The sequence below is a fragment of the Heterodontus francisci genome, chromosome 1, assembly GCF_036365525.1.
Source record: "Heterodontus francisci isolate sHetFra1 chromosome 1, sHetFra1.hap1, whole genome shotgun sequence".
Taxonomy (NCBI): domain Eukaryota; kingdom Metazoa; phylum Chordata; class Chondrichthyes; order Heterodontiformes; family Heterodontidae; genus Heterodontus; species Heterodontus francisci.
Genome location: NC_090371.1, coordinates 283,348,617 through 283,376,019, shown reverse-complemented (window position 1 = coordinate 283,376,019; position 27,403 = coordinate 283,348,617). Strand labels below are relative to the sequence as shown.

Below are 27,403 nucleotides of genomic sequence, written 5' to 3'. Positions count from 1 at the left end.
CAACCTTCTCTTTTCTGGAGAAAAGAGTCCCAGACTGTTTAATCTTTCCTGATAGTTATAACCGTTCAGTTCTGGTCTCTTGAAGTCAGGTCACCTTGGAACAGTTTTGTTCACAATCAGTCAAATCTGTAAATGCCATCTGTGATTATGTTGATTATTAAGACACCACCATGCTCACTTTTTATAATAAATTTATTTATTGAATAATAATTTACAACTGAGTAAAGAAAATACAGAAATGTTACAACAACAGAAATGAAACACCTATACATAGATTGATTCCATTTTTATAATCGCAATACAAAGAGTTTCGACATGCTATTCCATACAATGCTTGATGTTGCATGCTTATCTCAATATTCTCAATAAATTGGGTAGCAATAATTTTGGTTGCACAGACTTAATGTTTAATGATCAATACTTTTCTCATAGAAGTGACTGAGTTTCACTAAGTGACCATATGTGTTTATGTAGTTTTCAGGATGATGTGCTGTACATGGAATGTGAAAGTTAAATAATTTATATGTTATTATAAAAGCGATTCACCAATCCATTCTTGGCCAAGCCACAAGACTCACACAGTAGCTTCTGGTCTCTGAAAGGGGGAAGGAGGGCAGTGTGTCACTGGGTAGTTTGTGCCGGTTTAAGCCGCTTCACGCTCCCCTCACATTTTCACTAAACCTTGAATGTTGCCCAGTGAGTTAGGGAGCGCTGAATCTGGCATTGGTTCACTTGGGACTACATGTTTTTCATACAGACCCCAATGACCACTTCACCCCCCTCCCATCCCCCAACAGGTACATGGGGAAACCAGATTTCAAGACCCCTCCCAGATCCCCCTGGGCCCAAAAGCGAAAACTCCCCCCAGTGGCTTCAGGATTGAGAGTAAGACATTTGTGATGGAATGCACTTGGATCAAGAAAGCAAAGCGCTCTATTCAAGCTATTTACATAACACTATTATACACCGATGATTGCTTTGGCAACGAGTATATAGCAGGTTTCTAATAAAGCTAACAGTCCTGTGACAGAAATAGTGGGATTCACGCAGCAACAGAATTACAATTCAGACTGTCAATAATCTAATTACAGGAAAGGAAAGGGTTTCTGGGACATCTCTACCACTCAACTATCAAAGGAACACACATAGTTGACAGGCAGGTAAAGACCAGCTGGTTCATCGATATCGAGCCTGCACTACACACTGTGATGACCCGAGGGTCATGAATAAACTCCTCCTCCCTCCCTTCCCCCACCGCCAAAGCCACAAAATCTCCTCAGAGAGGCAAAAAGAAATTGATGTGAGTAGCACATTGTCTACAGACATCAATAGACTTCCATAGCACCATAGCTTTATTTTCATTATTGACATATTTGCCAGCGTAAAGAATTATTGGAGAAACTGGAAATGTTGCTCCAATGTGTGAAAACAGAGGGAGGAATTGTGATTAGTTCTGAAATATTAAAATTTTCAAATCATGAAAATATTGCTTTTTTAACATACTTGCAATGTTATTCCAGCTGCTAGATTAAAATAGTTTTATGATTTTTCAGTCATCTACTGCAGTAAAGGAATAACTCAACTTCAACTAAATGGAGTACAAGAACCATAGCAACATAATGGGAATGGGAATTCCTGTAAAACAGCTCCCTTTATATCTGCTGAACAGCATAAAATTCATTAATGGGAGCAAGCTGCAGGCTAACTATACTTTTAGGATGAATCAGTAATCCCAGGGAAAGTTACACAAGTGCAGAGTTTGGATCGGAGATTGGGTTACAAGCACTGGAGCCCTGATTATCTAACCCATGATTCCGGTAAGTGTGGCTCCCAACCAGAAATATGGATTGCAGATTGCACCTTTACAAGCAGAGTCATATTGCACAGAGGCCATTCAGCCCATCAAAGCTGTGCTGGCTCTTTGAAAGAGCTATCCAATTAGTCACACTCCCCTGCTCTTTCCCCATAGCCCAGCAATTTTTTTTCCTTTTCACGTTTTTATCCAATTCCCTTTTGAAAGTTACTGTGGAATCTGTTTCCACCACCCTTACAGGCAGCGCATTCCAGATCACAACAACGCATTGTGTAAAAATATTTCTCCTCATCTCCCCTCGGGTTCTTTTGCCAATTACCTTAAATCTGTGTCCTCTGGTTACCGACCCTCCTGCCAGTGGTAACAGTTTCTCCCTATTTACTGTATCAAAACACTTCATGGTTTTGAATGCCTTGATTACGTCTCCTCTTAACCGTTTCTTCTCTAAGGAGAACAATCCCAGCTTTTCCAGTCTCTCTACATAACTGAAGTAAGTGAACCCCTGGTCTCTCTGTTCCTGCACCCCCTTTAAAATTTCACCATTTAATTTATATTGCCTCTCCTCATTCTTCCTTCCAAGATGCATCATTTTAAAGTACACTTAATAAATAAATACATTGTTTAATTTCTCAAGTGTAAATATTAATTATTCATAAAATTTAGAAAGATAATGGACTTGTATTTGAGATCTGTTCCTGGCTAAGGATGAAATTCTGAAATTTGCAGCCAAAAGAAATAACACAGATCTACCCCAAGCTTAATAATCAAAAACTGAAGCTGCCGGTTGGAGATTCCAAATTCCTTCCTTGGATCAGTTAAAGAAACATTGCCCTCTGCTGGAATCTAAGGCAATTTCTCCATATTCATATGGCAGAATATATCATAAATACATAGCTGTAAATAAATAATATAAATGAATTTGTCACAAAATAAGCTGATCTGCTTCAAGAAGATGGTGAGTGTTCTCATTTTAAATTCATAGTATTATCTAAGTCCTTTAGGAAACTGCTCCAAACACAAAGCGTACGCATCCTGTGCACTGGAAATGGAGTTGGCATTTGGAAAGGTTTCCCCCGGAAAGATTTTCAAAATTAGCTGTAGCACTAAAATATTTATGCGTCAATGCTTGTTTTCGATAAAGGTTGCAATGCTCAAGCACTCAGATCAATTACGGTTGAGACGTGGGGGAAAGTTGCCCACTGTTATTGATCCTTGTTGAAGCCCATGCAGGCTGGAAGCACCATTGTGTGAACATTGGATAAGGAATAGAATGGGCTCAGGTCAATGCTTCCTCCTCTTCCACCCCCAGTTGAAGACATTGCCAACAGTTAATGCAAAGCTTCAAACAAGAATAACAGCAACTTGGATAAGCTGCTTTATCCATGCAAATAGACCATTGGGAGGAGTCAACATCTTCAGAACAGGAGGGGAATAGACAAGATTATCCCAGAAAATTCTAGGAAGAAATCAATGCCCTCAGAAGAGATGGGAGGAGGCAAAATTTCCAAGGAAAGAGAATGGTTTTCACAGTAAATAAGACTCTTTGTCTATGAGATTTGTAGCACTGATGCACCTACAGCTGAAGGTGGCATCATTCTCATCTTTCAGTAGATTTATTTTAAATACTTTAAATAAATCTCTGTGTTTAGCAGTAAAGAACGTTCTGAAATGTTGTGTTTGAAGGTAACGTGTTCAACCCCAGGAACGACTCTTCAGATTCAATTTTTGTTGGATCTTTTTCATCTGTGTCATGTGGTTGATGTTTGGATCTGTTCTTCCTGCATCTGTAAAATTATAAAATTGTATGGCATTAGATATTCAATAAGGATATTGTTCATGCAAGCAATAGCAGCTGACTGTGCAGGATGTCCAACTGGGGTGAAGAGCCTGCTGCTCTTGTCCTTTTAGGTGGTTGAGGTCACATTTTTTGCATCTATGAGGAAAAAGCACTAAAAACAGCCCTTTGTAAACCTCAGGAATTTCAAACAAGACAGCCCAGTGAGAATGAAATATAAGCCCAAAATAATTGGCGTTGTGTACCAGACTGCCAGGGTTTATGTGCAAGATATAACCCAGAAGCTGTAATTAGAACACCCATATTCAGAAGTAAATATAAGATAGTCAACAATAAATCCAATAGGGAATTCAGGAGAAGCTTCTTTATCGAAAGAGTGGTGAGAATGTGGAACTCACTACCAGAGAGTGTATGAGGTGACTAGTATAGATGCCTTTAAGGGAAAGCTAAATATGTATTTGAGAGAAAGGGGACCAGAAGGATATGTTGATAGGGTGAGATGTAGGGTGGGAGGAGGCTTGTATAGAGCATAAACACCAGTGTAGACCAGATGGGCCAAATGGCCTGTATCTGCACTGCAAATTTTATGTAATTCTACAATTTTTCTGTTTGCGCAATTAAACTAAGCAAGACGTTGTTACGTTCCAGATTCTGAAGAATGCCCCAAAATAAATACCTCACATAGATCAAGTAAGAGGCAATCAGTAGTCCCACGACAACAAGGAATATTATAGCCACTGTCAGCGCCACATCCTCCTTGCTCATTGGTTGCTGAACCAGTTCAAAGTGCATGCACCTGGCACCGTTGAAACCTTTTGCACACCTGGAGAAGGAAAATGTGGAATTAGTCAAAAGGTTCGCACACCTATCACACAAGCACCACAGAAATCCTTTGGTTCCGTCCCTTGGTGCCAAGACAGGTGGGTGGAATTAAGGTACTGTTCGACCATGATGTAATTGAGGGGCTCGAGGGGCTGAATGGCCTCCTCCTGTTCCTATGTTTGAGAGAGTTCTAGTGCCCATAGTGGAGAAAGCAAATGTTACAGTGCTCCTCTCCCAGTGGGGAGCCTTACTGGAGACTGCAGATAAACCACAACACCATTTGAGCCAATCCTTCAAGTCAGCCTCTTATCTGTCAAGGATTTGCTCTTTGCTGTTTTTCCTCATCATTCAACAATCCCTCGGTAGTGAATTAATCTCTTTTCTATGATCGTATATTCCCCAGAGCTACCTTAACACAACAAAAAATGTTAAGTCTGTGTACTTCCTATGTACAGAACTTCATGTTGTAATGTTTTTGTTATACTTTTTTAGCAACTTTTATCCATTTAAGACATTCCTTAAAATCTACCTCCACCTATCCTAATGTGGCTCCATGTCAAATTTTGTCCAGCAACACTCCTGTAAAGCACCTTGGGACATTTTACTACGTTAAAGGCACTACATAATTAAAAGTTGTTGTTGTTAGAAATTCCTATGTCCACATTTATAATTTATGCTGCTTATATAAATTTGTTCCACTGCAATTACAGCCATCAACAATAAATTGCATTTATATGGCGCCTTTAAAGTAGTAAAATCTCTTAGGGGTTCTTCTCAGGAGCATTAGCTAACAAAAATTTTAAATCCTGCTATGTAAGATATAAGGACAGGTGACCAAAAGCTTGGTCAAAAATGTAGGTTTTAAGGAGCGTCTTAAAGGAGGAGAACGAGGTGGAGAGGTTTAGAGAGGGAATTCCAGAGCTTAGGACCCAGGCAGCTGAAGGCAAGGCCGCCAATGGTGGAGCGATGGAAATTGGGGATGCACAAGAGGCTGGAATTAGAGCAGTGCGGAGATCTCGGTGGGTTGTGGGGCTGGAGGAGGTTATAGAGATAGGGAGGGGAGAGGCGATGGAGGGATTTGAAAACAAGAATGAATATTTGAAAACTTCCCAGCACCTGTGGCATTACAATGCTTCAGCTTTTGTAAGTCCCCAGTTTCTCAGCTTTAAGTACAAGAGACTTCACTGCTTCCCAAACTGCCATTGAGTTTTGCCCTTTAACTATAAATAACATAATATCGTGTGATGTTAAAATACGAACAGAAGGTATGAATTTCAAATGAAGATGGACTTGTGTCTCCCTCCACCCTGTTCCAATTAACCTCCATTCTTACCCTGCGTCACCAGCAGACTATACTCAGTCTCGGCTGCCTCTGGGGAAATGTCACAGAATAAAAGTGAGTGTTTCTTCATGAATACAGGGGTTACTGTGGAAACGTTTGTGTGGAAGAAAAGAATCACAGGTCTGCTGACAATGAGAACATCAATCACAATCAGTTGCGTCAAGGCAACTTGGATTGGCATCTAAATAGCCCATGCAAAAATATAAGCCCCAATTTTAACTTTACTGTCCAGCAAATGCCCGTTTTACAGTTTTTACTCACTGTTGACTTGAATAGGAAGTAAAATCAGATCAGGTGTTAACCAGACTTCCGACTCAAACCAAACCAGTGGCTGTAATTTTGAACCTAAAGAAATGTGCAGAAACTTTTCCAGTTCGATTTCCGTCCGACCCGTCTTTCGGTGTTCATGGCAGATGTACATGCGCCTTTCTGCCAATCTAACAAATACCACGTTGATTTAGAAAACTTCAGTGTGATATGTTCTTTCTCACCTGCAATAGTGTAAATTTTCATCTGGGATGTACACACATTCTCCATTAAGACAATAACCTTCGATTGCAGGAGGGCACTTTGATCTCCTCATCTCAGCTGCCTGGGGAATCACAACTGGCATTGCTGTTTGGAAAAGAATACATTATAACAGGGTAGCAAAGGACTTTGAAGTAATATGTCCTAAATATTTGAAATGAAATTATAGGTGAAAAAAATTAATATAAGCAACCTGTCAAATGCCATGAGCATCAATAAATCCCTGATATACTTTTTTTGCCCATTATTTCCCATCCAAGTTTTCTGGAAGTATGGCAGCCAATTTGCGGACATCAATCTCCCACAACAGCCATGAGATAATGGCCAGATAATCTGTTTCAGCGATGTTGATTGAGGGATAAATATTGACCCAGGACTCTGGGGAGAATGCCACTGCTTTTCTTCAAAAGAACACTGTGGGATCTAGGGCAGACAGGAGCTTCACTTAATGTTTCATTCCAAAGACAGCACCTCCAACAGCGCAGTACTCCCTCAGTACTGCATCGGAAGTGTCAGCCTGAATTTTGTGGGTTCAAATTTCTAGAGTGACTTCAACCCACAACCTTCTGTCTCAGAGGAGTGAAAGCTACCCACTGAGCCAAGGCTGGCACCTGACATTGAAGTTATTGGAAAAGAAGAGTAAGATGCAAAACAATTCGACAGAGCAGAGAGCTAGCCAATGAGATAGGGCGGAAGATAGCCAATGAGACAAGATAGAGAGAGATAGCCAATGAGACAGGATAGACAGAGAAAGCCAATGAGACAGGGTGGAGAGAGATAGCCAAGGAGACAGGGTGGAGAGATAGCCAATGAGACAGGGTGGATAGATATAGCCAATGGGACAAGGTGGAGAGATAGCCAATGAGACAGGATAGAGGGAGAAAGCCATTGAGACAGGATATAGAGAGAAAGCTAATGAGACAGAATAGAGAGAGATAGCCAATGAGACAGGGTGGAGAGATGATCTGTTATATGCCAGTTCCAGTTCCAATTTGTTTCTCAAAAGTTTGATCTGAATTCTTCTCTCAAAATAACTGTATGAAATGTATGAAGTTGAGGTATTGGGCAAAGTATAAAAATGTGGCAGAAGAGATATTGTTTACCTGTGGTGTTGCATTCACTACCCAGCTGTCCTGGAACACACCGTGGAACTATTGTTGTGCTTTCACTGATGTGATACAGGCAAAATTCTGTTGACAAAAGGGGCAAAATTGGTGAAAAAGTCAGCTTACTTTGAGATTGTACCTGATCATATCCTTAACATATCCCAAAGCACTACATTTAGAATCATACAGAAAAGAAGGCCATTCGGCCTTGTGGCAGCCCTTTCAAAGAACTATCCAATTATTCGAATGACTCCTGCCCTTTCCCCATAGACCTGAAAATTTCTCCCTTCAAGTATTTATCCAATTGCCTTTTGAAAGTTATGGCTGAATCTGCTTCCACCGCCCTTTCAGGCAGCGCATTGCTGATCATAATGACTCACTGTGTAAAAATAATTCTCCCCATCTCCCCTGTGGTTCTTTTGCCAATTACCTTAAATCCATGGGATCCTCTCACTGAGAGGTGAGAATGTGACTCACTGAGACAAGACTGAGCCTGCACTACCATGGAGATATGGAAGTAAGATTTGAATATTACGAAATAATGTGAACACCACAGGCTACAATTCTAAAGCTGCTCGGAGGTGCCACAAAGCATTTGCATACAAGCAGACTGCACACAGGCTGGCCGATAATGATTCACCCTTTGGCCTGGCACATGATATCTTCTTGTTTTTAAGACATGCCTTTGGAGGTGAAAGTCATAAGTCTCCATACTGGTCACATTCCACTTCACTGGCTCATGTGGCCTTAATTCATTTACCTCCCTGAAATAACACTTCTTGTTTCATTCAAAAGTTCCAGTTCATTAGATCTTCCTTACTACAGCACTTCCAATTGTTGAGCCAAAATTATTACAAGCAGATATGAATGTTTGTTTTATTACAGTTAACTTTCGGTCATCCAAAGCTCTGCTGCCCATGTCCTTCCTCGCACCAAGTCGCATTCACCCATCACCCCTGTGCTCGCTGACCTACATTGGCTCCCAGATAAGTAACACCTTGATTTAAAAATTCTCAACCTTGTTTTCAAATCCCTCCATGGCCTCGCCCCTCCCTGTCTCTGTAATCTCTTCAGCCCCACAACCCTCCAAGATATCTGCACTCCCCCAATTCTCACCTCTTGTGCATCCCCGCTTTTAATCGCTCCATCATTGGTGGCCATGCCTTCTGCTGCCTGGGCTCTAAGCTCTGGAATTCCCTCTCTACACCTCTCCGCCTCTCTACACCTCTCCACCTCTTTACACCTCTCCGCCTCTCTATACCTCTCCACTTCTCTACACCTCTCCGCCTCTCTACACCTCTCCGCCTCTCTGTACCTCTCTGCCTCTCTGTACCTCTCCGCCTCTCTACACCTCTCCGCCTCTCTACACCTCTCCGCCTCTCTACACCTCTCCGTCTCTCTACACCTCTCCGCCTCTTTTAAAATGCTCCTTAAAACCTACCTGTTTTGCCAAACTTTTGGTCATCTACCCTAATATCTCATTGTCAAAATTTGTTTTATCACGTTCCGCTAATCCGCCTTGGGGTGTTTTATTATGTTAAAGGCAGAAGTACAACTTGTTGTTATTCCACTGTTAGTAACAGGCACATTGGGAAGGAAATGGTTGAATATTGGTGGGCATCCCATTCTGGGTCAGTGCATTTCCTACATTACAACAGTGTCTACAATTCAAAAGAACTTCATTGGCTGTAAAGCACTTTGGGACATCCTGAAGTCATGAAAGGTGTTATATAAATGCAAGTCTTTCTTTATCTTACTTTAACTGCTGACAAAAACTACAAAAACCTGCATTTCTATAGCACCTTTAACTTAGCACAACATCCCAGGCACTTCACAGAGACTATTATGAAATAAAATTTGACATTAAGCCACATAATGCGATATTAGAACAGGTGAAAGAGGTAGGTTTTAAGGAGCATCTTAAAGGAGGAGAGAGGCAGCAAGGCTTAGAGAGGGAATTCCAGAGGTTAGGACTTGTAAATTCACATGTAGTATTGGTCATTTTGCAACAGTTTAGGGAGCCATCCACAACTGGAACAAATAATCTAGCATGCAGCGAATTGTCACAAGAACACATCACTATAAATGATCAGCCACAAAACATTTCATGATTTCTGAAAGACAGTTTTGAATAATTGATCTAAATAGTTATCAAAACCCACTAGGTGTTCTGCAATTCCAAACACAATAGGCAGGATCTGGCTGGATAAAAAAAAACAGCGTGTTAACTACACATGCTGGTCGATTTAGGCTGCATTGCAGCTTGTTTTGCTGAAACAGCATCTCACCCTTAGCCTCCCTGTTACTGTTAAGAACTTCCTAGATTTGCACATTAAATTTCCCATTGTACTCACGGCAGAAAATTACGCCTGAAAAATTAAGAGTGCAAGTACCTTTTTAACAATATGATAATTATTAATGCAATGCCAATCAACCTCTCGTAAATTAGAGCAAATGAGATTGCAGGCTCCAGTGCTTAGGCTGAGTTGGATGTTGTTCAGGAGAGTAGCAGTGTGGAAGTTTCCAGCAGACACACTGGGGAGGACGGAGAGGACAATAGTCTTGATGGTGACAGACCATGATCAGTGGCCTTTGATGCTGTTCCAGGTAAGTTTTGAGCAAAATGGCTGTAACCAATTCTACAGCTTCAGGCCAGGGAGTGCGTGACACCGTTCGGATGGTGGTGAAGGATAAGGAAGGAGGTGCACCGGTTGACCGTACCTTGTTCATTAAGAAAATCCTTATTGATTGCTATGAATTCCAAGCTATGGACATCTTCTGTCTGCAGGACTTCCCCAGCAGTGGTTATTTCGACGTGACTTTCAAGAATGTGGCGGGATGCATCAATTTCCTGAAGGTGTTCAAGGAGAAGGGAAACCAGGCGTCACTGTCCATCCTCACAGTGGAGCCGCTCTTCATGCTGCCGTCACAACGTGACCGGATGATGACAATTCACCTCTATAAACCCCCATGTTCCTGTGGTGGATGTACTCACCTTCCTCGCCAGGTACGTCGAGGTGGCCGGCAGCAGCACTGATGTCAAGGACCCGTTTGGGATTTGGACCAGCAAGCGACAGGTCAAGGTGACCTTGAAGGTCGATGCCAACGGAGCCATCATCCATCCTCCCTCCAGCTTCGCTATCGGGGGAAGTCGAGCCTTCTTGGTCTATGCGGGGCAGCCCAGAGTTGTGCCTGCGTCAAATCTAGTCATGTGTGGGCCAACTGCAGGACAGTCATCTGCAAGCACTGCAAGAAGGAAGGCCATCAGACCAAGGACTGTAAGCAGAGTAAGTGCTGCAAACTGTGTGGTGAGGCAGGCCACATCTACAAAACCTGCCCCAAACGCTGCCTCAGTTATGCACAGGCGGCAAGGTCCAAGGAAAGGCCGGGAGAAGGAACAGTGAACATGTCTGGTGCTGGGAGGGAAACAAGCAATCCTCCCCACAGTGACGAAAGTCTATCTGAGAAAGAGAAGAAAAGGGAGGCAGCTGCAACCAGTGACCCAACACCTACCCCGTGCCCGGAAACCCCTCCTCTACAGACAGAATCAATGGAGGAGGAGGCAGCAGATGGACAAACAGGCCAGTGGCAAGTGGTACAAAGGAAAACCACAAAGAAGAAGCCTCCAAAAATGGAACAGGTCACCACCCAAACCAGTGGAAAGAGGAGGCTATCGTCTGAGACAGACTACAGCAGCTCCTCCTCATTGGATGAGGAAGGGCCAGAAAGACGGCACCTGCAAAAGAAGCAGCAGAACTCAAAGGAGCTGGAGGAGCAGGGCACTGGAAGCTGTGACGGGCCCAGCGCGCCCCAACCCCAAAGCACCGAAACCAGCAAGATGCCCAGCGCACCCCAGCTCCGGGAGACTGAGAACAGCGAAGCGTCTGGTGCACTCCAGCTCCGGGAAGCAGGGAGCAGTGATGTCTTCAAGGATGGACAGAGGGGAAATACACCGACATCAGAGGACATCCCAAACCTTGCTGCCTACAAGACCCCCCCCCCACCGCCACCCCCCGATGTCACTCCAGTGGAACAAAACCCCCATGAGTAACCAGGAGGGGTTTCTGAGCTTGATGAATGTGAAACAGCTTGTGTACATGGGTATGCAGGAACATACCCAAGGACTGGGACTAGCAAGGACACCTGGTGTGGTAAGCAACACCCAACTTTAAAATGGATATAAAGATTGCTTTGATTAACGTACATAGCGTTAAATCCACTACGCAATGTGTTTCGACCTTGGGTTACCTTGCCAAGGTCAAAGCCGACCTGCTGTTTCTGCCAGAGTGTGGAATCCTGCACCTCAGAACCGACAGGCAATGGTCACGATGGTGGGCCCATGGGCCATCAATCTGGTCAGGGAGTAATGATTCCCATTCCTCCAGCCTCGGTGTTCTACTGCACAGAGGCAACTTCACCATCTCCAAAGTTAAGGAGGTGGTGGGCGGTCACCTCCTCCTAGCAGGTGTAATGTACAACAATGCTCCGCTCCAGGTAATCAACGTGTACGCCCCGGTTCAATGCAGCGAGCGGTTGATGGTCCTCCAGCAGCTCCTACTGCTGCTGGCGACGTCCAGGCCGGTCATCCTAGGCAGTGACTTCAACTGCATCATCGATACAGCTGGACGATCCGGCAGTGACGACAGCAAACTGGACGCTACATCCAGATTCCAAATGGAAGCAATAAAAGATGCCAAACTGCACGACGTCTTCAGCAAACCTGCAGACAGAGTGCCGTGTAGATACACCTGGTCAAGACTGGATGGGTCTGCCTGTTCCAGGATTGACTTCCTGTTTGCATCCTGTGCTTTCACAATCAGATCCACCGACGTCAAGCCGGTGTTCTTCTCTGACCACTGCCTCTTACTGGCCGACTGTCACTTACAGGATGACCAGCGGATTGGGAGGGGGACATGGAAGCTGAATGTTACACTGCTAACCCCAGAGAACATTGAGGAACTCAAAAGGGATTACAAAGGTTGGAGAACCGTGAAACCCCTCTTTGAGTCTCCAGTTCACTGGTGGGAAGCGATCAAAGCAAACATCATGAGGTTCTTTATCCTCAAGGGTGTTCAGAGGGCAAGAGAGAGACAAAGGGAAATGTCCCGACTCCAGAAAAGAATGCAAAATCTGCTCCAGCTGCAATCGATGGGAGTCGAGGTCAAGGAGGACCTCCAAGAGGTGAAGAGCCAGCAGGCTTCGCTCTTTGCCACGGAGGCCTCCAAGATCATCTCCTGGTCCAGAGTCCGCTCCATCGAGCAGGATGAGATGTGCTAGCGTTTCTTCTTCCAAAAGGTACACAGAGAGAGCTCTGTGATCAGCAGCCTGAAGGAAGAGGATGATTCGGTAACGTCTTCGCAGTCCGACATACTAAGGATCAGCAAATCCTTTTATGCTAGTCTGTACGATGAGAAGCCCACAGACAGCAGAGCCTCCCAGTCCTTCTTGTTGTCTATCACAGAGGTCTTAGATGACAGCATGAGGGAGAGTCTGGACAAATCGCTAACTCTGGACGAGCTGACAAAGGCCGTCGAGTCCCTTTGAGACGAGTAAAACTCCCGGAAGCGACGGCTTACCGGTCGAGTTGTATTCGGCCCTGTGGGACTGGGTCGGCCCGGACCTGCTGGAAGTATACGAGAGTATGCTCCTGGCCGGCAGCATGGCAGAATCCATGAGGAAAGGCATCGTCACCCTCATCTACAAGCGGAAGGGGGAGAGGGCAGAAATCAGAAATTGGCGGCCCATCTCACTGCTTAATGTTGACTACAAGATTCTGTCCAAAGCCATAGCAAGTCGAGTCAAGTCTGCTCTGGAGTTGGTGATTCACCCTGACCAGACCTGTACTGTACCCGGCAGGAAGGTCTCTGATAGTCTCACGCTACTCAGGGATACGATCGCCTATGTACGGGACAGGAGGGTGGACACCTGACTCATCAGCTTGGACCAGGAGAAGGCTTGTGGCAGGATATCCTGAGGGGTCTTGACAGGGTGGATGTGGAAAGGATGTTTCCCCTTGTGGGAGAATCTAGAACTAGGGGTCACTGTTTAAAAATAAGGGGTCGCCCATTTAAGAAAGAGATGAGGAGAAATTTTTTCTCTGAGGGTCGTGAGTCTTTGGAATTCTCTTCCTCAAAAGGTGGTGGAAGCAGAGTCTCTGAATATTTTTAAGGCAGAGGTAGATAGATTCTTGATAAGCAAGGGGGTGAAAGGTTATCGGGGGTAGTTGGAAATGTGGAGTAATCAGTTCAGCCATGAACTTATTGAATGGCGGAGCAGGCTCGAAGGGCTGAGTGGCCTACTGCTGTTCCTAATTTGTATGTTCGTATGTATGTATGATATCTCACACATACATGATGGACGTGCTCTCCAAAAAGGGGTTTGGGGAGGGAATCTGCAATTGGATCAAACTGCTCTACACAAACATTAGTAGCGCAGTCTCAATCAATGGGTGGGAATCGGAAAGTTTCCCAATCCAATCTGGAGTCAGACAGGGCTGTCCTCTGTCCCCTATCTTGTTTGTTTGCTGTATTGAACCCTTTGCTGAGTCTATTAGGAAGGATGCGAGCATAAGAGGGGTGACAATCCCAGGCAGTGGAGGCACTCAGGTTAAAACCTCCCTGTACATGGACGACGTCGCCGTCTTCTGTTCGGATCCGCTGTCCGTTCGCAGACTGATGAGCATCTGCGACCAGTTCGAACTAGCCTCGGGAGCCAAAGTAAATCGCGGCAAGAGCGAGGCCATGTTCTTTGGGAACTGGGCTGACTGATCCCTTGTCCCCTTCACTGTCAGGTCAGACTACCTGAAGGTGCTGGGGATATGGTTCAGAAGGGTCGGGGTGTGCACCAAAACCTGGGAGGAACGAGTAGCCAGGATACACCATAAACTCAGCATGTGGGAGCAGCGATCTCTCTCCATTGTGGGTAAGAACCTGGTCATCAAGTGCGAGGTGATCACGTTGTTGCTGTACGTGGCGCAGGTCTGGCCCATACCCCACTCCTGCGCCGTGACGGTCACCCAAGCCATTTTCTGCTTTATCTGGAGATGCAAAATGGACCGGGTCCGGAAGGACACGATGTTCAAACCTCTGGATAAGGGCAGAAAAATGTACCCAACATTGCCCTCATCCTGATGACCACCTTCATGTGCAGCTGCATCAAGCTGTGTGTGGAGCCCCAGTACGTAAACACCAAGGGTCACCACATGCTGAGGTTCTATCTGACCCCGGTGTTGCGAAGGATAGGTCTGGCCACATTGCCGTGGAACGCTCCATCCAATTGGACCTTGCTGTGGACATGTTTGTGCAGAAAAACACCTTTGACCACCGATCCATCAGGCAGTAGTCTGCACAGAATGTCCTCAAAGCCCTATGGGAAAAGGAGATGGTGGATCCTGTCGGATGGTTCCCCGAGCAGACTGCCAAAGTCATTTGGCAGAATGCCTCATCACCAGAACTTTCCAACAAGCACCAAGTAGCTTGGCTGGTGGTGAGAAGGTCCCTCCCCGTCAGATCCTTCCTGCATGCCTGGAGTCTCACCCCCTTCGCATGCTGCCCCTGAGGTGGCTGTGGTGGGGAAGAGACGGTTGCCCACCTCCTTCTGGAATGTGCCTTTGCAAAGCAGGTGTGGAAAGAGATGCTGTGGTTTTTGTCGAGGTTCATCCCAAGCAGCTCTGTAACACAGGAGACTGTGCTCTATGGGCTGTTCCCAGGGACGCACGCCGAGACAAACATCAACTGCTGCTGGAGGACTATCAATTCGGTGAAAGACGCCCTTTGGTCTGCCCGAAACTTGCTGGTCTTCCAGCGCAAAGAGTTGTCCACGACCGAATGTTGCAGACTGGCACATTCCAAGGTCCAGGACTACGTGCTGAGGGACGCACTAAAGCTTGGGGCAGCCGCAGCAAAGGCTCAATGGGGAAAGACCACAGTGTAAGGTCCCCCCACCAAGCTGAACCGAGGGACTGGATCCATGGGAAACCCCTCAGGCTGTATACACCAAATATGGGTTTGCTGCAAAATGTACATGGCATGTAAAATGGAATGGAAAGGTTGTGAGGCAACTCACTCCTGTGTTGAAGAAAACTGATTTCCTTTGCACTTTCTGAAATGTCAACTTAGTGCCGTTTTGAACTGTTTTGTAATGTATTTTCTGACAGATTCTGTGAATAAAGTACATTTTTGAGGAAAAAAAAGAGGTCAATAGTTTAGAGCCACACCCGCTGGGAATGCATCTCAGAAATTTTGGCCATGCTTGGTTTTTCTAACCATTTTCAATTTATGTTTAAAATGGCGCCAAAGATCTATTGGTTGCATTTACTGGGGGTCAGCAGGAGGACACAGCTAAAGCTGCTAGATGGCCACTCCACCTCACATGCATCTCCAACACATACCTGACATAAAGTCTGACTCCTGCGTTACCTTCCTGCACCGCCCTCAACACCCTACAGACCCCCATCCAGAGAGATCCATTCACCATGAATTTAGTCCGTCAAAGTCTATCAGAACCCAGTAAAGACTTACATTTCTATAGTGCCTTTCACAACCTCAGGGTGTCCCAAAGCACTTTACAGGTAATGAAATACTTCTTGTAACGTAGTCACTGTTTTTATGTAGGGGAACACGGTGGCCAATTTGTACACAGCAAGATCCCACAAACAGGAATGTGATGATGACCATTAATTTTTTTTATTGACTTTAAGAGATACCAGAATTATCTCCCCTGCTGTTCTTCAAATAGTGGCTATGGGATCTTTTACATCCACCAGAGAGTTGGTTTAAGGTCCAAACTGCGGTACCTCAGACAGTGCAGCGCTTCCACAGTACTGACCCTCTGACAGTGCAGTGCTCCCTCAGTGCTGACCTTCTGAAAGTGCAGTGCTCTCTCAGTACTGACCCTCCGACAGTGCAGCGCTCCCTCAGTACTGACCCTCCGACAGTGCAGCGCTCCCTCAGTACTGACCCTCTGACAGTGCAGTGCTCCCTCAGTGCTGACCTTCTGAAAGTGCAGTGCTCTCTCAGTACTGACCCTCCGACAGTGCAGCGCTCCCTCAGTACTGACCCTCCGACAGTGCAGCGCTCCCTCAGTACTGACCCTCCGACAGTGCAGCGCTCCCTCAGTACTGACCCTCCGACAGTGCAGTGCTCCCTCAGTACTGACCCTCTGACAGTGCAGTGCTCCCTCAGTACTGACCCTCCGACAGTGCAATGCTCCCTCAGTACTGACCCTCTGACAGTGCAGTGCTCCCTCAGTACTGACCCTCCAACAGTGCAGCACTCCCTCAGTACTGACCCTCCAACAGTGCAGCACTCCCTCAGTACTAACCCTCCGACAGTGCAGCGCTCACTCAGTACTAACCCTCCGACAGTGCAGCGCTCACTCAGTACTGACCCTCCGACAGTGCAGCACTCCCTCAGTACTAACCCTCCGACAGTGCAGTGCTCCCTCAGTACTGACCCTCCGACAGTGCAGCGCTCACTCAGTACTGACCCTCCGAAAGTGCAGCACTCCCTCAGTACTAACCCTCCGACAGTGCAGTGCTCCCTCAGTACTGCACTGGGATTGTCAGCCTGGATTCTGTGCTCAAGTTTTTGGAGTATGTTTTATCCCTCTGTGCACTGATGTCCAGTGATAATCAAGATCCCATTTGAACCTTGCAATGCAGAGATTACCAGCACAGCTAGTCTCCACCTCTTTTTGCCATGTAAGGGGAGATGGAGGTCCTGATCCTTACAAAGCCAGCTGAAAATCGGCTCTCACGTCTCCAGATTCTTGCATCTTCAGACCTTAGCAACAGGAGGAGGCCATTCAACCCTCGAGGCTCTTCCACCATACAGTTAGTTCAGGGCTGTCCAGCATTTTACATACATCCACCCGCCTTGGTTGTGTAACCATTAATACCTTTACCTAACAAAAATCTATCAATCTCGGTTTTGAAATTTTCGATTGACCTCCAGCCTCAACAGCCTTTTTGGGGGAGAGAGTTCCAGATTTCCATTGCCCTTTGTGTGAAGAAGTGCTTCCTGACATCATCCCTGAACGGCCTGGCTCGAATTTTAAGGTTATGTCCCAAAAGGTTTGAACTTTTTGCAGTGGATTGCTCCGCCTAAGTTATGTTGGAGTTAAGCTGAGCGTACAGTCGGACCATTGAGAAAGTTCAGGGCTTGCGCGTTTTTCTGACCAATAAATCATGGAAAATTGCCATGCAGCATGCGCTCAACATGCACCACAGACAGTTTTAGGGTCTGCCCTCGCAATGTGTCGCCAGAAAATTGCCCTTGATGTGAGAATGGGTTTGGGTTTCACTTTGGTGCGTCTATAGTTAATGAGCCTGCCAGCACTCTGTGCGAAGAACGGTCATTCGCACAAGAGACCTGGGAAAGCCATACACTAGTATGTGACTTCCAGGCACATGGAGCGAAAAATATATCATTTAGACCTTCTATTGTTACATGGAATTTTACAGCACAGAAACAGGCCATTTAACCCAACTACTCCGTGCCAGAGTTTATGCTCCACACGAGCCTCCTCCCATCCCTCATCATCTCACCTCATCACCATATCCTATTCCTTTCTTCCTCATGTTAATCCAGCTTCCCCTTAAATGTATCTGTGATATTCAGAAGGGATAATTCCTGTAACACCTGGAATCGAAGGCTTAATTCACAACATAATCTCCTTTTTGTCATTGAAAATAATTCCCTGCCACGTATGCTTATGCATATTGTTATAATTGGTACTCAATCGTTCTCTTTTAGTTCAACCCTATGTCACCTCTTTGCATTGTTGAAGCCTGCAAATAGTTTAGTCTGGGTGCGGCCCTGCATTCCTCATATACCACACTGCAGCAAAAAATTGAGCTATTTTTTTGGCTTATTACACTTGGCAACGAGGCTATTACACACTGATTGAAACCATCATAAAAACTGGGAGTTTCACTTTGGAACTTTAGCTGGTGATATGGTATATCCAGGTACATTCTCTTCCCTGGAAGGTTTCATGTGCATTCATCATAGAATTGTGCAGCACCAAAGGAGGCCATTCAGCCCATCATGCCTGTGCCAGCCCCATTTAGCTATCCAATTAGTCCCACTCCCTTGCTGTTTCCGCCATAGCACCTCAAAAAATCCTTTTCAGGTATTCATCCAATTCCCTTTTGAAAGTTACTATTGAATCTGCTTCCACCACCCTTACAGACAGCGCGTTCCAGATCACAACAACTCGGGCTCATCAAAATTCTCCTCATCTCCCCCAGTTCTGTTGCCAAGATCTTAAATCTGTGTCCTCTGGTTACTGACCCCCCCTGCCAGCAGAAAGAGGGTGGACAGGGAGAAAGTATCAAAATCCTTCATGGTTTTGAATACCTCTATTAAATTTCCTCTTCACTTGCTCAGCTCTGAGAAGATCAACCCCAGCTTCTCTAGTCTATGCATGTAACTGAAATCACTCATCCCTGGTATCATTCTGGTAAATGGGGGAATTGGGGGAGGGGCCAGTAAATGGAAAATTGAAGACAGCTGGCCTGATAGAAGTCTTAAAAATTATGAAGGGTTTTGGGAGGATAGACATAGAGAAGATATTTCCACTTGTGCGGGAGATCAATCATTAATAAATCGGTCAGGAGAAACATCTTTACCTAGAGAATGATTACAGAGTGGAGCTGGCTACAACATGGAGTGGTTGAGGTGAATTGCATTGATGAATTTAAGGGAAAACTAGATAATCGCATGGGGGAAAGGAATAGAAGGGTATGTGGATAGAGTTAGATGAAGTAAGGTGGGAGGAGACTTGTTTGGAGGCAGTGGCGTAGTGGTATAGTCACTGGACTAGTAACCCAGAGACCCATGGTATTGTACTGGGGACATGGGTTCGAATCCCACCACAGCAGAAGGTGGAATTTGAATTTAATTAATAAATCTGGAATTTAAAGCTAGTCTAATGATGGCCATGAAATCATTGTCGATTGTTGTAAAAACCCATCTGGTTCACTAATGTCCTTTAGGGAAGGAAATCTGCTGTCCTTACCTGGTCTGGCCTACATGTGACTCACCCACAGCAATGTGGTTGACTCTTACATGCCCTCTGAAATGGCCTAGCAAGCCACTCAGTTAGGGCAATTAGGGATGGGCAATAAATGCTGGCCTGGCCAGCGACGCCCACATCCCATGAATGAATAAAAAATAAATAAACACCAGCACAAACCAGGTGGGCCAAATGGCCTGTTCTTTGCTGTAAAATTCAAAGTAATTCTGTAAACCTCCTCTCCAAGGCCTTGACATCCTTCCTAAAGTGTGGTGCTCAGAGCTGGACACAATATTCCAGCTGAGAATGAACCAGAGTTTTATAAAGGTTTAGCATTTCAGGCTATGTATTTGCTGCATTACACCTTTAATTTAAACTGGTCCTCAGACTGTAAATGGTTTGAAAATCTTGGTCCTTTCTTCTAAGTGCCTTGACTGCATCATAAATAATAAAATGAACGATGGAGATGGGGATGTGTGGCTGAACACTGAAACATTAGACATCCATACCAGTAAATGAAATAGCATAGGTTTGATCCTATGCTCAACTCCAGATACAAACCACAACCAGTGATCCTGAGCATAGGCTGCATAATCTCCCAGCAGGGAGAGCAGCGAGAATTGATGCTCGGGTAATCCAACATTTGTGCAACTCACACATACTAGTCATCTACAGGGACCATTAGAAAGGATTTGGGAATGAGCTACCTCCCTACTGTCTGGACGAATGTAGAATGAAAATGGAGAAAATTCTAGCTGTTAGCTCAAGGACAGTTTGAATGGAAAATCTTTCTGTTATATAGTCCCTCTGATCACATATCCACTCCATCACCAAGACCACCTATTTCACCTCTGTCACATTGCCCATCTCTGCTTCTGTCTTAGCTTATCTGCTGCTGCAACCCTCATCCATGTCTTCGTTACCTCTAGACTTGACTATTCCAATGTACTCCTGGCTGATCTCCCACATTCTACCCTCTGTAAACTTGAGGTCATCCAAAACTCTGCTGTCCATGTCCTAACTTGCAGCAAGTCCTGTTTACCCATCATCTCTGTCCTCATCGACCTACACTGGCTCCTGGTACAGCAATGCCGAATTTTAAAGTTCTCATCTTTGTTTTCAAACTCCTTCATGGCCTCACTCTTCTGTATGATACGAATGGGGGTGTGGTTGCATACACTGCCCATTCATACCTCAAAATTGCAACAACCCTTATCTCTGTAACCTCCTCCAGCCCTACAACCCTCCCTATCTCTGTAACCTCCTCCAGCCCTACAACCCTCCCTATCTCCGTAACCTTTTCCAACCCTGCAACCCTCCTTATCTCTGTAACCTCCTCCAGCCCTACAACCCTCCCTATCTCTGTAACCTCCTCCAGCCCTACAACCCTCCCTATCTCCATAACCTTCTCCAACCCTGCAACCCTCCTTATCTCTGTAACCTCCTCCAACCCTGCAACCCTCTGAGATCTCTGCACTCGTCCAATTCTGCCCTTTTACGCATCCCCGATTTCCATCACTTCACCATGGGCGGCCGTGCCTTCAGCTGCCTGGGTCCTGAGCTCTGGAATTCCCTCCATAAATACCTCCGCCTCTTTCTCTTCCTTTAAAACTTATCTCTTTGACCAAGCTTCTGGTCATCAGCCCTAATATCTCCTTATATGACAAAATGTTAAATTTGCTTCTCTTGTGATGCATCTTGCGGTGGCTTACTCTGTTAATGGCGCTAAAGAAATGCAAGTTTTTGTTGTTTATCTAATGGTCTGGTTGAGCTGTGACATTCCTGTTGGGAGTTCAGTGTTCAACCAGTCCATCCCACTATTGCACAGCAGTGCCCACTTAATCATTCATGGATATTAAGTATTAAAGTATGAGCACGGCACTGGATCTCAGTCCCCATTGCCTGTCTGTTGCGTCTACAGGTATGTACAATGGCAGACTTGGCTCAGTGGGTAGCACTCTGTTGCCTGAGTCAGAAGATTTTGGGTTCAAGTCACACTCCATAAACTTCAGCACAAAATCCAGGCTGGTGCTCTAGTGCAGTACAGAGGGAGTGCTGCACTGTTGGAGATACCGCCTTTCAGATGAGATGATAAACCAAGGGCCTGTCTGCCCTCTCAGGTGGACATAAAGGATCCCATGACCACTATTTCGAAGAGGAGCAGGGGAGTTCTCCACACTGTCCTGGGCCAATATTTAGCCCTCAATTAACACCTGTAACATTTCATTGATGTTTATGGGTGCTTGCTGTGCACAAATTGATTGCTGTCTTTCACTACATTACAGCATTGACTATACTTCAAAAATTATTTCACTGGCTGTAAAGTTTGTTATTTTTACTTTTGTACTCACCAGTTGGGACCGGGTGAGAAATTAGTCGGATCCTATACAGAGCAAGCTGAGAGTTGGAGGATTGGGAGGAGGATCATCAAGGGAGGGTGCGGAATGTATGGTCTGGTGTATTTTTGCGGGACCAGGAGAAGCATTCCTGTTCTTCCTGCCACCACCATCCCCACAATAGCAAAAAACAGAATAGCTTCTTACTTTGCACGGCCCCTATAAGAACACCCAACATTGTTAGGTCACCCAACATTGATACGAATGGGGGTATGGTTGCATGCACTGCCCATTCATAGCCCAAAATTTCAATTGCTGTCTCATGTACATCATAGGGCCCTAATTTGTAAATTAACAGTGCGCTCTGCTCTAGTGTCCTTCTCAGAACATTAATGAAGCAACAACGTGCATTCCATAGCCCCTTTAACATAGTCAAACATCCCAAGGTGCTTCGCAGGAGCGTTATTGGACAAAATGTGACACTGAGCCATAAAAGGAAAAATTAGGACAGAAGGGAAAGGTTTTAAGGAATATCTTAAAGGAGGAAAAAGAGGCGGAGACATCTGGGGAGGAAATCCAGAGTTTAGGCTCTAGCGTCTGAAGGCATGGCTGCCAATGGTGGGGTGATGAAATCAGAGATACAAAAGGGGCCAAAATTGAAGGAGCTCAGAGATCTCGGAGGGTTGTAGGGTTGGAGGAAGATTTAGAGATAAGGATGGATAGTAACAGACAAGATAATTAAAATTATTCAAAGAGGTACGCTGGAGAGGTTTCTCTACATTACATTAGCCACGTATGGCAAATTGAGAATCAAGATGTGATGAATGACATTTAAAAATTTTAAAAATGAGTAGTCGACGCCATGCGATCTCATGCCCAAATGCACAAGGTGTATGCATGTGAACTTTAACCTTTTTCATGCCTGTGTTGGTACGATGGTACAACAAAAAGCAGAATGTGCGAGGTTTATTTGATTGTTGTGTATTCTTTACTTCCTTGATTATTGAACATTGGTAGATGTTTGTTCAGTAAATATACCTGTAAAGTACATTTACCCAGATTGTGTGAGTGTCTGTACGGTATTATATACTAAAATTAGTGTATATAGCCACACCTATCCATGTCTATTCAATGATTTCTACTTGACAACATTGGCCGCAATGATAACTTAATAAAGAATAGCCGGCTTAGATTTTAGACAGAGAATATCTACAAACCTCCTTGACTTCTTCACTGATAAAGTTGATGGGGGACTGTCAGAAAGCTTTTGATGAAGTTCTACATGAAAGTGGTCCAATTAAAAGTTACAATAACCCAGAGTAGAATATAGAATGGGATAAGAGGTAAGTTGAGCAAAAATAGGAACAAGAGAGGGTTAAATCAGACTTAGGGGAGGTACTGAGTGCAGTTCTGTACTTGAGTTTTGAATGATTGTAATCTACATTAATGACCCAGGCTCTGCATATCAGGAAATTAGGGGCCACTTAAATTGCTCTGCAGGTTAGGCAGCATCTGTGGAGAGTAAAACAGAGTTAATAATTGGGCTGGATTTTGCTGGCCCCATGGAGACAGGATTGGAGGCAGGGGTGCCAGGAAAATAGTGGGGACCCAATTCAGGATGGCTCGCAGACCCATTCCCGCTGCTGCGGATCTTTTCCAGGATCGGCTACCAGTCCATGGAGGCGGGAACCAATTAGGGTGATTAAGGTCAATTAGGGACAATTTTGCAGCATCGCTGGAACTTTCCCACCAGTGGAGTGGCCCCCACCCTGCTGTGTATGGAGCCCGCCTGCTCATTGTAAAAGAAATGGAGGCTCCGTGCCCAATGACAGGGCCCATGGATGAAAGGCCACAATCGTGGCTGTGTCTGATCCTGCGGAGTGGTTTCCCAGTTTCAGGAGTCTTCAGTGCAGCCCTTCTGTGTTGGCCAGCGGGGGCACTTCCATGTTGAGCCTCCCTTGCGGTCTCCGACTTGCCGCAGCAGCATCCAGCTCTCCTGGTGGGCTTGTCGAGGCTCCAGAGCTGCTGACTCTCTGATTGGTCAACAGCATCGGGTGGGGTGCCCGCCACCCTTAGTTGGACAGTGAGTACAGAGGCAGCCAATTAGGAGGCCACCTCTGGGAAGGTAGCACTGCCCGTCTCGCTGCCGGCAAGTGCGGGCTTGGGACCCCATTTGGTCCCAATATCAAAGACCGGAAGCCCATGGGAAAATGCAGTCCAACGTTTCAGGTTGATGATCTTTCATCATAATTGGAAAAAGTTAGCGACGTAACAGGTTTTGAACAAGTTCAAAGGCAGAGAAAGTGGGGAGGAAGGACAGAACAAAAGGGAAGCTCTGTGAAAGGATGGAACACAGGAGAGATTTACTGACAGATAGGATGATGGCACAGGGCAAAAGGAGATGCAATGACACAAGTAAAGAAACAAAAGATGGGTTTGGAGGAGGTAAAAATGGGAAAAGCAGAACCGTCACCAACAGCTGCTGTCCGAAAAAATAGGGGCAGGGGTTATAACCTGAAATTGTTGAACTCAATGTTGAATTCAGAAGGCTGGAAAGTCTAGTTGAAAGATGAGGTTCTGTTCCTCAAGTTTACATTGAGGATATAGATCAGATTATTCAATTGCATGAACCAATAGATTACATAATTGAATGGACAAATGAGTCATGCAACTGAATGGCAATTGAAATTTAACACATGGAAGACTTGTATATAATGTGAAGTTACGCACATTGTCGAACAACATGCGTCATATGTCTACTGTAAAACAATCTGAGTTAAAACAGAGAGTTGAAAAAGGATCTGGGCATAATGGTGGATATAACATTTTCACACACTACAGGGGAAACAACTTATGAAGCTGATAAGAGTCCTGGAATGTTTAGCACAGTAGAAGTCTACAAGTAATGATGCTAAGGCTATACTGCGCATAGGACAGACCACAGTTAGAATACTGTGCTCAATGCTGATCACCCTGTCACAAACTGATGTACATACATTGAAGAAAGTACAGAGAAACGAAACAACACCAATCCCAACTATAAAGGGATGAGGCTATGAGAAAAGGTTAGAAAAACTCAAAACTTTATACTCTCGAAGGAAGGTAGCTAAGGAGAGAACGCATGAGGATTTACAAAATGTTAAATAAAATAAACCCTGAATATTATTTCGAGTGAAAGGAGAACAAGAACTGATGAAGGGTCATCGACCTGAAACGTTAACTCTGTTTTTCTCTCCACAGATACTGCCTGACCTGCTGAGTATTTCCAGCACTTTCTGTTTTTATTTCAGATTTCCAGCATCCGCAATATTTCACTTTTGTATTTAAAAAGAATGACATTGCATTTATATAGCATCTTTCAAGACTTCGGGATGTCCCAAAGTGCTCTATAACCAATGAAGAGACTGTAGAATTGATCATTTTTGTGGTAAATTTAATGTTTCTCTTTCACTGTTTATCCCCCTATTTTAGCATTGTCAGTAAGTTTGAAAACCAAAGCTTTGTGTAAGTATGCAGATCACATCTTGATTGGAAATAACATTAGTGAAATTCAAAATGTGGTTGAATATTGAGGCAACAACAACTTGCATTTATATAACACCTTTAATGTAGTAAAATGCCCCAAAGCGCGTCACAGGAGAGCTTTCAGACAAAAAATTGACACTGAGTCACAGACGGCAATATTAGGACAGATGACCAAAGGCTTGGGCAAAGAAATAGGTTTTAAGGCACAACTTTAAAGGAGGAGAGAGAAGTAGAGAGGCGAGCTTTAGGGAGGGAATTCCAGAACTTAGGGTTTTGGCTGCTGAAGGCATGGCCGCCAATAGTGGAGCCAAGCTAATTGGGGATGTTCAAGAGGCCAAAATTAGAGGAATGCAGATATCTTGGAGGGTTTAGTACTGAGGGAATTCTGCACTGTTGGATATGCCACATTTCAGATGAATCATTAAACCACGGTCCTGTCTGCCCGCTCAGGCGAACAAAATTCATTGTTATGCACTATTTGAAGAGCAGGGGAGTTCTCCTTTGTGACCTGACAGATATTTTTGTCCCTTAACCAAGGTCACTAAAAATACAGATTATCTGGTCATTATCACAATGCTGTTTGTGGGAGCTTAATGTGCACAAATTGGCTGCCTGTGTTTCCTCCATTACAGTAGCAATTATACTTCAAAAGTAATTCATCGGCGGAAAAGTGCAATATAAATGTAAGATCTTTCTACCGTGGGCGGAGGAGAATTTGTGTATCTTGAAGTAAAATCTCAACGACAGACGTCATTCAAACTGTGGTCTCACCAAACAGCCTCTTACACAATGAGTATGAGGAGTTTCTAAGTATTTCACATTAACTGGGTGAACACGTGTTGTGGCTTGTGGAGAGTTGTGCTAAAGATGCGGATAACTCTGCTTTTAAATTCCATCTGAACTGTGCGGTGACATACCTACAGTATTCCCATTCCAAACTGCGTTTTGCCTTTCAATAAAAGACCCTCTTGTAGCAACCCATTAATCTCTCAGCAAAGTTAACAGTTAAAAGAAAAACATTCATTGTTCTAATAAAAGCGGGGAGGAGATTTGCCGTTGATCTTTAGTGTAGTGAAATCGAAAGCATTATCAGGGTTAACTTTTCAGGTTTAACACTCCTGGTGGAGAACTCCACCCGACTCACATTCAGAATCTATGCTCATGCCCTTGTGTCTCTATTACCCTCTGTTCACTAGTTTAAATGCAATGGGAACATTTGTAAGACTTGACTTGTCTATCTCCATTCACGATCTGCACTTCAGCCACACAGAGAACTCGACTCTAAGAGAGTCATACCATTACATTTAAGCCCCTATAACTTTTCACCGAAACTGCCAGTGAAACCGGCCAAGGAAATTACAAATGATCGACTGAAGCTTGCTGTGTACAATTAATATCAGCCCCCTTTCCACTATAGCTCATTTAAACAATGTAAGATACTGTCCTTACCTAAGACAAGGAACAGGATCCTTTCGGTGCTGGCCATATCTCAGGTGGATTTCAAGAAAACACTGGAGAACTCAGCAGTTGTGGAGTCACTGCTGGATCCAGGAAGTATTTTCCCTCTTTGAGTCTGGAACAGTAACCTAGTTTTAATTGCTCATCCCACTTTTGTGTGCAGGTATTTATTGGCAGGCAGTTCAAGTGGAAGTTGCAACATTAATAAATAGTAATGATATTTATCTTTGTGCTATGGAAATTCCTTATCCTTTTAAATATTTGCTGACAATGTATGTCAATATTTAACAGTATCCCAAACAAAGAGTGTGGGCATTGAGGGAAACAACAATGTAAGTTTTATTTTGCTCCTGTTGTGAAAATCAAACCCACATCACAGGAGCTCTCCCTGAATAGGCATTTAACTATCTGGTGTTGTGCACTAGAAACCAATCCGCGAGCCCTCTGGAACCTTGTCTATCACTTTAAATCAAATATATCTAAAACAAAACAAAATCACCCAAACATCAACATTGGAATATATACGGCACAGAAACAGATCATTTAACAACGATATCAACAACTTACATTTATATAGCACCTTTAATGTTGTAAAACATTTCACAGGAGCGATTATCAAACACAATTTGACACCAAGCCACATAAGGAGATATTAGGGCA

General features: G+C 44.6%; 1 protein-coding gene across 1 annotated transcript; it reads right to left on the bottom strand.

The window, feature by feature from the left end:
* Positions 1-220: 220 nt before the first annotated feature.
* On the bottom strand, positions 221-26,861 carry LOC137377225 (proepiregulin-like). Its single transcript, XM_068046775.1, has 5 exons — positions 26,735-26,861; positions 7,404-7,490; positions 6,264-6,387; positions 4,285-4,431; positions 221-3,597 (listed from the first exon to the last, which is right to left on the bottom strand). Exons 1-5 carry the CDS (start codon positions 26,769-26,771, stop codon positions 3,459-3,461), a joined length of 534 nt encoding a protein of 177 aa, XP_067902876.1. The 5' UTR covers positions 26,772-26,861; the 3' UTR covers positions 221-3,458.
* Between the last annotated feature and the right edge of the window lie 542 nt (positions 26,862-27,403).

Bases quoted from the DNA above. Each gene is read 5' to 3' on its own strand.
- LOC137377225 (XM_068046775.1), bottom strand. From the start codon at position 26,771: ATGGCCAGCACCGAAAGGATCCTGTTCCTTGTCTTAG. The intron at 7,491-26,734 runs GTAAGGACAGTA...TTTTGTCAACAG, and splicing joins GATCCTGTTCCTTGTCTTAG to AATTTTGCCTGTATCACATC. The intron at 3,598-4,284 runs GTATTTATTTTG...ATAATTTTACAG, and splicing joins TCTTACTTGATCTATGTGAG to ATGCAGGAAGAACAGATCCA.